Here is an 11049-nt window from a genome sequence, read left to right as displayed (position 1 = left end):
TCCTTGATTCAGATACTTTGCATGCCCTTTGCTGCAGCAGCATTCACAATAGCCAAAGGGATAACAACCATTTAGCCAACAGATAGTAAACAAAATGATACGTATATAGGGGTTAGCAAAAAGTGGGTTTACAGTTGTATGCAAAAGTTTGAATTTTTTTATTAATTTTTTAGAGAGAGAAACATCGAAGAGGGAGAGACATTGATCTTGGCTGCCTCCTGCATTCCCCCTACTGAGAATCAAGCCCACAACCCAGGCACGTGCCCTGACCAGGAATTGAACCAGTGACTTGGTTCATGGGTCAACGCTCAACCACCGAGCCACACCGGTCAGGCAAAAGTATATTTTATTTTTCATATGAAGAACGGTAAACCTTTTATTCACCCCAAAATGACACACAAAGGGACAGATACTATATGCTTCCAGCTATGTGAAATACCTAGGCAAATTCAGAGACAGATTACCAAGGGCTGGGGGGCAAGAGGAACAGTGAGTTGGTGCTTAATTGTCTCTAGGGTGATGAAAAAGTTTTAGAAATGATGGTTGTATAATGCTACTGAATTCTACGCTTAAAAATGGTTAAAAGTTATTTTACATATCTTACCACAATAAAACCTTTAAAAGAAAATAGAAATCACTAAAAGAAAATAGTTATGTCTGGAAAGGCAGAAACTGACAAGTCTAGTAAAAAGAAAAAAATACCTCTTAGAACACTGACCTAGGTAATCACAGAAATAAAGCCCATCCACACAAGTGCAGTTCCTGGTTCCTGGTCCTAGCACAACTGCTTTTTCAGAGAGTAAGAATTATGTCCCACGCTGTGTAACGTCGTGACCAACCTTCCTGTATGTGAAATTAGCATCTTTTCTGCATATGGCACTGGTTTTCAACCTTGGCTACAAGTGGAATTACCTGGGAAGCTTTAAAATTGATTTTAGTTCCACCCTCCAGAGATTTTGGTGTAACTGAACTGGATGTAGCCTGAGCATCTGGATGGTCAAGTACTGCCAAGTTTCAACACTACCAACATGGGGACATACTTGTATTAACCTAACCACCTAGGACAGAAATGCCACTTAGAATTAATGTGGAAGTTCAAATAGTGGCATCCCATGCTATTGCAAGTGAGAGTTTGAGGCTCAGGACAAGGGAACATCCAAGCTTAGAAATAACACTTCACGGTTTTTCTTTTGAAATAATGTGGGAAAATAAAGCATAGGCTCTAAAAGCAGGGAATGGAAATGCTAGTAAGCTTCAGCAATCCAGGTACACAAGAGTTTCTGAAGTCCTGTACCTTTATCACTTAATTTGGTTTCCGCAACCTTGTGAGACTGACAGAACAAGAATCAAAACACACAGCCCTGTGTATTCTCAGATTCTGCATCCATGGATTCAATAAATTGGATTGAAAATATTCGGGGAGGAAATCCCAGAAAGTTCCAAAAAGCAAAACTTGAATTTGCACAAGAATAAGGCGATGTGCAGCTATACCTGCTGTAGCCTATATACAAATGTCATTTTATATAAGGGTCTTAAGCATTTTCTGGTTTGGGGTATCTATCTGCCAGAGGTCTGGGAACCAATCCCTTGAGGGACAGTTATACTTTATAGGTGAGGAAACTGCTGTCCAGTCTACTAGTTCCCAAATTTGTGTGTGCTTGCTGAGTGCCACTGTCACAGTTTCTGATTCTGTAAGTCTTAGGGTAGGACCTGAGATTTTGCTTTTTCAAACAAGTTGCCAGGTAAGAGAGCCATTGTTCTGGCCCAAATAAAAGACGAATCCAGATTCTTGTAATTTATTTCTTTCTACTCATCTCACTGCCTGTGGCCAATTTAGATAAGTTTTAACAGAATGTGGAAAAACAAGCCATGGATTCTTTCTTCACTTCTGCCCAAACCTAGACAGAGAAGAAACTGACAGCAGTTTGAATGAGAATAAAGAAATTGCATTTTGGAATCACCTGGTTTTCAGTGTCAGCTCCATGAGCAACGTGTGGAACCTTTCTTCCTGTGCATCATGGGAATAATAGGCTGTTCTTCATAAAATGGTCCTGAGAATTAAATAAGGCTGCTTACATAGGAAGTACTGTTTATTAGTGCCAGCAATACAAGTTGAAAATTTTAACTGGCTGAAGAAGATACAGAATTGTTCCTGAGACTGTTTATTAGAAAGAAAGAAAAAATTGGATATTTTCCAGAGTCTAATTAAACAACTGAGTGAGAAATAGGGCAAATACCCTTTCTCCCATGGGCTTAACTTTAATGCCAGGTATTTTAAGTTTTAAGACCTAAAGAGGAATATCAGTTAAGTCATCAAGCTGCAGCAGAACGCTTCCCTAGGAACCTGACATCATACACTTAGTTTCATGAGGGAGTAGCCACTGATTATCGGTATCCAACTACCATTCGTTGAGCTTCTACAACTGGTATTGTGGTAGGAGAGGCCAATAACATGATCTCTGACTGCCAATTTATTTAACATGCAAAGCAGCCCAGTGGCGCCGTCAGAGGCCTCCAGCCGCTGACAGCTGGTTCCAAGGAGGGTGCAGGGTGCACCAGCAGCTGGTAAGGGCCTCCACTGGCGCTGCTCAGCCTGGTCCACCAGACCAGGGACCAATGCAGGGGTGCGCTGAGGCACCTTGGGCATGTGGGGCATGCCCTCTTCAGCCATCAACCCCTCTCTGCGCAAGACAGCAGGGCAGAACAGCAGTTGTTGCATGGACTTCCCTTCTCCCATCTGGGCCTCTGTCCCTGGAGCTCCCCTTGCCTTCTGTACCTAAATGGCCACATGAGCCTTAAGAAGAAAATTTAGCCCTGACCGGTTTGGCTCAGTGGATAGAGCGTTGGCCTGCGGACTGAAAGGTCCCAGGTTCGATTCCAGTCAAGGGCATGTACCTTGGTTTCGGGCACATCCCCAGTGGGGGTGTGCAGGAAGCAGCTGATTGATGTTTCTAACTATCCCTCTCCCTTCCTCTCTGTAAAAAATCAATAAAATATATTACAAAAATTAAAAATAAACCTTAAAAAAAAAAATTTAAGCGCACAGTAAGAAGCACCTGTTTTCACTTTTGAATAAAAGTTAACAGCCGAAACCGGTTTGGCTCAGTGGATAGAGCGTCAGCCTGTGGACTCAAGGGTCCCGGGTTCGATTCTGGTCAAGGGCATGTACCTGGGTTGCGGGCACATCCCCAGTGGGAGATGTGCAGGAGGCAGCTGATCGATGTTTCTCTCTCATCGATGTTTCTAACTCTCTATCTCTCTCCCTTCCTCTCTGTAAAAAATCAATAAAATATATTTAAAAAAAAAAAAAGTTAACACTTTTTAGGTTAAGTTGTAGACAGGTGCCTAAAGGTTACTGGGAAAAGTAGACTCCTTTTCTTTTTCAGCTTTGTATTTACTTATTACACCAATGTATTACTTTACTAAAAAGTAAAAAAAAAAAAAAAAAAAAAAAATACATACTTAATGGCTCCCAATCCAGGTCTCTCCTCTTTGCCTGGTCTCGCCATACACTACTACTTAGACTGCCAAATCCCTTTACCTGCAGTTCCTGATGGTCCTTTTATGCTCAACTCCAGGAAGCCTTTCCTCACTCAGTAGGGCTGGATTAGGTGCCCTTCCATTACCAAAAAAACAACTGAAGATTTTCTCTTACTCCACTATTTTTATTACTCCTTTTAACTTGCTTTTCTTCCCTATCCTATGCCAGAAACTGGCCTTTTTAAAAAAAAAAAAACAAAAAAAAAAACCATCCTCAGCACTAGGTGCTGGAACAGAAGAGGTGTTTGATAAAAAGTTCCTAGAAGGAATAAGCAACGTGTGCTGACTGGATCCTTGCCCTTCATGAGCCTGGGCACAAAGCATGCATCTCACAACTGCCAGTTCATGAGGCCATGGGCTAAAGAAAAAAAATCCAATTTCATGGAAGTTTTCTAAGAACTTTACAGAAGCTGTTTCTTTTCCAGTTTAAACTTATTTTACTAGTACTTAAGCAAAGGCTTCTTTTCATTAGAATGGCAGGCTACATTCACACGAATTCATGGATTTATGGCTGTGTTCAAATCTCAAAATGGCAGCATATGACAGACATTCTGTTCATAAAAAAACCACAGGTTTTGTGGCTACAGGAAAAAATTTTAGTTTGGGGAATGTGACTGCAAAGGGGGATTTCTTACTGCTATTAAGAATTAATTTAGCCAATATGGAACAAACAATTTGTTTTGAATATCAAAACAAAAACAAAATTGAAGCTGAGGGCTCAATTCATGTGACAATTTGTATTTCAAATTACAAAGATAAATTATAAGACTGCAAAACTTTTAAAAATCTCTCTCCAGCCCTAGCTGGTTTGGCTCAATGGATAGAGTGTTGGCCTACGGAATGAAGGGTCCCGGGTTCGATTCCAGTCAAGGGCACATGCCTGGGTTGCAGGCTCGATCCCCAGTGGGAGGCGTGCAGGAGGCAGCTGACCATTGATTCTCTCCCATCATTGATGTTTCTATTTCTTCCTCCCTCTCCCCTCCTCTCTGAATTCTAAAATATATTTAAAAACAAACAAACAAACAAAAACTCCATTAGTTTGTACCTAATAAATGCTAAAATTACACAGGGGCATAAAAGGACTATACAAACTAATCTCACTTTCTTGAAATGGTACCTAACACAATACCTTCATACATTAACACAGATGCTCCATCTTCCAACATTTTTTACTTAAACATAAAAAAGACACCCACATGCAAAATACTTTCAAAGATTTTGTTGGTTTTTAACTTTTTTTTTTTTCACTAACTGGTAATGATGTACATAGCAAAAATACATTTCTAAATCTCAGGTCCTTTATTAAATTTTCTTCAGAACAACACATTTGCAATGCCAAACCCTCCTTCAACAAAGGGAGGTGCCAAAACTGAATTCGTATAATGGATCCTGCAACTAGTTCTATCCAGAAGATTCAGATGATATTCCCTGGAATTGGCCAGAACATGTGCGAAGGCACAGCTAATAAGAATGAGTGGGGGAAAAGAGAACCAAGATGGCGGCGTAAGTAAATGCCTGTACTCGCTGCCTCCCACAACCACATCAAAATTTTAACTAAAATACAAAACCACCATCATTCAGAACCGCCTGAAAGCTGGCTGAATGGAAGTCCTACAACTAGAGAAGAAGAAAGCACATTGAGACTGGTAGGAGGGGCGGGGTGGGCTGGTCCAACACCCATGTGTGCCTTTTTTTTTTTAACCGAGAGAGAGATCATCTCTGCAGAGGCCACACATGAAGAGCAAGGGATCCCAGCTCCACACCAGACCTACAGCCCAGGGTCCTAGAACTGGATAGAGAAGCCCCCACAACTATGGGACTGTGACTGAGCGACATGGAGGCTGCTGGAATCCCTGGTGTTCCTCTTAAAGGGTCTGCGCACAAACTTACAGTCCTGCTTCTTCCGAGCTCCAGTGCTGGGGAGCCCAGACACATATGGGGAGTAACTGGACTGTCTGGCATCGGGGCAGGAACTCAGGGGTGGCTTTCTCCCAAAAGGGGGTGCTCACAGGGGTCATTGTTCCTGTGCTGGGACCTCCCCTGTCGCAGAGCTGACTGGCAGCCATATCTGAGACTCAATCTGCCTGGAGCACACTGTTTGCTCCGCCCTGGTCATTCCGAGACCCGCCCCATCCAATCTGCAGCCCCACCCAAGCTGTTTGCAGCAGCTTTTCCACATGAATGGCCTGTCCTGGCTCAGGCTTCAGACTTTACTAAAATCTCACTAACAAGCTGCAGCTGGTGACAGCATTCCCCAAGCCTACCAATAAAAGGCCAAGACCAGGCTCTAGTCTAGCACCAGCCTGCCTTGCTTCACAGCTGGGCCTCGCCTCTTGCACAACAGCTCTCCCACTGTAGTCACAGTTGGTCCTCAAATCCAATTGGCCTGGGAGGTCAACTCCTCCCAGAGACACCAACAGCAATCAAGGGTCAGCTACAAGGCTGTGCACACAGTCTACACTGGGGCACACCTAAAGTGCCCAGCTCAGGTGACTGGGCCCTACAGGACACCTATTACACAAGGCCACTCTACCAATTCCAGGAGACATAGCAGCTCTACCTGATACACAAAAACAAACACAGGGAAACAGCCAAAATGCAGAGACAAAGAAACATCACAAATGAAAGAAATAAAAGCAAGCAAATTACTGGATATAGAGCTCAAAACCATGGTTATAAAGTTACTCAAGGATCTTCATGAAACTTTCAAGGATCTTAGTGAGAATTTCAAAGACATGAAAAAGGACCAGTCAGAAATTAAGCATATACTAACTGAAATAAAGAATAATTTACAGGGATTCAACAGTAGAGTAGAGGATTCTGAGAATCAAATCCACGATTTGAAATATAAGCAAAAAACACCCAATCAGAAGAACAAAAAGAAAAAAGAATCCAAAAATATGAAGATTAAAAAAAAATGAAGATAGTGTAAGGAGCCTCTGGGACAATTTCAAGCATACCAACATTCAAATTATGAGGGTGCCAGAAGAGAGAGCAAGATATTGAAAACCTATTTGAAGAAATAATGACAGAAAACTTCCCCTACCTGGTGAAAGAAATAGACTTTCAAGTCCAGGAAGCACAGAGTCCCAAACAAGAAGAACCCAAAGAGGCCCATACCATGACACATCATAATTAAAATGTCAAGGGTTAAGGACAGAGAACCTTAAAGCAGCAAAAGCAGTTAGTTACCTACAAGGGAGCACCTATACAACTGTCAATTGATTCCTCAACAGAAACTTTGCAGGCCAGAAGAGAGTGGCAAGAAATATTCAAATGATGAATAGTAAGGACCTACAACCAAGATACTCTACCCAGCAAAGCTCTCATTTAGATTTGAGTCAGATAAAGAGCTTCACAAACAAGAAAAAGCTAAAGGAGTTCATCACCACCAAACCAGTATTATATGAAATGTTGAAGCGTATCTATATAATAAAAGCCTAAGTGACCATTATGGTGGAACAACCAGAATGACCAGTCACTATGCGTACTGACCACCAGGGGGCAGATGCTCAATGCAGGAGCTTCCCCCACAGGGGGAGCACCGATCAGCCAGAAGCTGGGCTCACGGCTGACGAGCACAGAGGCAGTGGCAGGAGCCTCTTCCACTTCCGCGGCAGTGCTAAGGAAGGAGCAGCAAGCTGAGCAGTAAGGAGCAGGGAGCAGGCGGGCAGTTAAGGAGGGAGGGGTCCCGAACTGCAAGAGGGATGTCCAACTGCAAGCTTAGGCCCGATCCCTGTGGGTAGCGGGCCTAAGCTGGCAGGCGGACATCCCCTGAGGAGTCCCAGACTGTGAGAGGGCACAGGCCAGGCTGAGAGACTCCACTGCCGCTCCCCCTGCCCAGTGCACAGATTTCATGCACCAGGCCTCTAGTTATTTAAGAAGAGATAAAAAATATGAACAATAAAATGGCAATAAATACGTATCTATCAACAATTGAATCTAATAATCAAAATAAATGAATAAGAAATCTGATGAACAAAATAAACTGGTGAATAAAATAGAATCAGAGGCATGGAAGCATAGAACAAACTGACAAATCTCAGAGGGAAGAAGAGAGGGAGGGCAGGAAGAGATTAACCAAAGATCTTATCTATGGCCAGACAGTAGGGTGGTGAAGGCCTGGGGTGGGCGGGAACCAAGTGGAGGGGGATAGTGGGGGAGAAAAGAGGGGACATCTATAATGCTCTCAACAATAAAGATTTTTTAAAAAATATATATTTTATTGATTTTTTACAGAGAGGAAGGGAGAGGGATAGAGAGCTAGAAACATGGATGAGAGAGAAACATCCATCAGCCGCCTCCTGCACAACCACCACTGGGGATGTGCCCACAACCAAGGTACATGCCCTTGACCGGAATCGAACCTGGGACCCTTCAGTCCGCAGGCTGACGCTCTATCCACTGAGCCAAACCGGTTACGGCAACAATAAAGATTTTTTAAAAAATTACTTAGAATAAAAAAAGCTATTCATTTAAAATTTAAAAAAAAGAATGGAAGGGTAAAGGCAGTGAAATGTGATCCTATGTAACATCCAACCTTTTCAAATACAGTTTCTTCTTCTACCCAGAAGTTGACTTCCTACTGTATTTAAGATTTGGGCATAATAATGTCCATGTCCCACCCACCTCATTAGATACTAATATGCTAACTAGATAAGCAACTTTCACATTTAAAAACAAAGACTCCAGAAAGGTATAAAGTTTATTACCATCTAAAAAAAAAAAAAAAAAAAAGGACTAGCTACTGAATATGGGATAGTTCCTATTTACAAGTTTACTGCAAGGAGGCACATTTTAATCAGCATTGCAATAATCAAAGGATAATAATTTTTTTAGAACTATCAATTATTTCACTCTCCAGGTAAAAGATAATTGAAAACATTAAGTGACTGCCCCAATTAGAAAGACAAATGAATACCTTAAAAATGTGTAAAAAAGGGTAACTGCTAACTTAAACATGAACTTTCACAAAATTATTCTTGTGCCTAATTCAGACAAGTTAGTCAGAGAAACTGGCAAAAAAAAAAAAAAAAAAAAAGCAACACATGAATATGTCTTCATTTAAGTACATGCTCTCAAGCTATTTTAACGAAAAAAGTCTAATTAGGGTTTCCAGAGTTTTAGGAGTCCATCTTCACTGTAGGTAGCAATCAGGTTCTGATGAGGATGATGTGCAATACCAATCACATCCTTCTCATGAACCTGGAAAAAGTAAAACAGAGGGTTAGGGTACATAATTCTATTAAAAAAAACCCCAAAAAACCACTTTGAAGAGGTTTCCAGAGCCGAGTGGGAGAGAATAAGAGTGAAGTTCCCACTTTCCACCAAAGGAATCAAGCCTAAGGCAACACACAAACCAAAAGCTCAAATGAGGCTATCACATTGTTGTTCATATTTTTTGTACTGTTTTTCATAATGTGTAAATAACACTTTGTCCCAGGACAGTGGATAAGACTAAATGATTCCTTCAACTCAGTGAACTTGGACTGGCCAGGCCCCTCAGCTAGACACTCTCCACCTCACCTTGTTTTGCTCACATATTGGAGGCTTCCCAGGGCAGGTGTGCCAAAAGTTCACTCAAGAATGATACGAGATAAGAGATTTCTCTAACATGGGTACATACATAATTTTTCATATGTTCACCATACCATTTCTTCCTGGGCCACAAAGATTACATTTTCCCTGTCCCCCTTGCATTTGGGTGTGGCCAGGTGACTGAATTCTAACCAAAAATGAATGAGGAACAAAATAATATAAGCCACTTCCAGATGTGGGTCTTAAAAACATCCAATATAGCCCTCCACCTATCTTTTACTCCTGAGATCTTGGAGTCCATATATTCCAAATGGCACAGCTAAAAGATGGAGAACTATTCAACTCTCTCTCTATATATATATATAAAAGCTTAAGCGACCAAATGGACTGAATGATTGAACAACTGGTTGCTATGACATGCACTGACCACCAGGGGACAGACACTCAACACAGGAGCTGCCCCCCTGGTGGTCAGTGCGCTCCCACCGCCAACCTCCCGCAGTCCCTCCCCCGGGCCCCGATCATCCCTGATTGCTGGCCAGGCCGAGGGACCCCACCCATGCACGATTTCATGTACCGGGCCTCTAGTATCATATAATAAGAAATAAACTTTGATTGTGTTAAGCCACTGAAATTTGGGGGCTATTATTACAACAGCTGACTTAATTACTCCTTATAGTGACTCTGACATGAGCTGTTTAAAAACATAATCAAATCAATTTGATAAGATAGTTTGTCTGTGTAAAGACATGGACAGAACTAGCTATATCTGTCACTCTCCAATCCCCCTGAGGAATATATGGGTAATTTAGGTGGCTATCTAGACATATTCCCTTTCTTCTTCTCTGCTTTATGTACACCCACCCTATCCTCTTGAAGCTGAGGGCTCAATGAAGGATGACTTTTCTTCTTGAGAGAGGAGGTAATTCCATATAATTACTTATGGACCCTTTCTTTTACTTAGTGATAAAATTTTTATATCAAGGTTCACACTGATAGCAGTCAGGAAAAGGTTTACATCAGAGTTCAGAAAGATACAAGCATTAACAAAATTTCTTTAGATGGCCTTAAGTCAATAATACTCACTGTCAGAGTTCTCTCCAGTTTGCCAGTGACTGTGCTAAAACAGTAGAGCACAAAGTCCTCTCCCACACAGTAAATCCATTCACCACGGGGAGAGAGGGCGCAGCAAACAAAGTCACCACCTTCTCTCTTACCAGAGCTGAAGCTTCTGACAATCTAGATCATATCACAGAGCAAGGCAAAAAACAAAATATCTGTATTAGCAGCAGTTTAAATGGACATCTTTACACTGTTATTTTGTACTTTGGTTTACTGACATGTATAATTAGATCACAAATTCCATTCATCATATGCTAAATCCTCTTGCCTGAGAAATATTCGAAGATAGGCTATCTAAAGTCAGTGGCAGGTAGAAATTTAGAATTCCTATAGCCAAGTCACCAATCCTGCTCTTTAGTTTATTGAGCCATTTTACCATGAAACAAATTCATTACCACACATATGACAATTTCTAAGTCAATAAACCTCTGTTTCTCAACACTTACGGAACCATGCTCCCCAGTTTCACTTTCTAACAGAATGAGACACTCCCCCCTTGCAGGCTGGAACTGTCTCCAAGACTTTGTTTGCTCTATTTTATATACCATTTAAAACCATCACAAATCAAGCTGAAACAAACAGCCAAGGTTATAAGAGATTCCATACTGTATGATTCCTTATCCACTACTCTCAAAATGACAAAATTATAATAATAGAAACAGACCAGTGGTCAATGTTGTTTGGGAAAGGTTTGACTATAAATATGTAGAATGAGCCGAACCGGTTTGGCTCAGTGGATAGAGCGTCGGCCTGCGGACTGAAGGGTCCCAGGTTCGATTCCGGTCAAGGGCATGTGCCTTGGTTTCGGGCACATCCTCCAGTGGGGGGCGTGCAGGAGGCAGCTGATCG

At 41.8% G+C, this 11049-nt stretch overlaps 1 protein-coding gene across 1 annotated transcript in view; it reads right to left on the bottom strand.

Moving 5' to 3' along the window:
* Nucleotides 1-8227: 8227 nt before the first annotated feature.
* SMU1 (SMU1, DNA replication regulator and spliceosomal factor) overlaps nt 8228-11049 on the bottom strand; it is a 21726-nt gene continuing 18904 nt past the window's right edge. The window contains exons 11-12 of the mRNA XM_006098783.3: nt 10165-10317; nt 8228-8745 (exon numbers count right to left, since the gene is read on the bottom strand). Coding sequence (XP_006098845.1) covers nt 8647-8745; nt 10165-10317 — 252 coding nt within the window. The 3' untranslated portion in view covers nt 8228-8646. The remainder of the gene's footprint in view (nt 8746-10164; nt 10318-11049) is intronic.

This window comes from Myotis lucifugus, unplaced genomic scaffold, assembly GCF_000147115.1.
Source record: "Myotis lucifugus unplaced genomic scaffold, Myoluc2.0 scaffold_246, whole genome shotgun sequence".
NCBI classification, from domain to species: Eukaryota; Metazoa; Chordata; class Mammalia; order Chiroptera; family Vespertilionidae; genus Myotis; species Myotis lucifugus.
The sequence above is the reverse complement of the archived record's forward strand: the minus strand, read 5'-3'. Positions and strand labels throughout refer to the sequence as shown.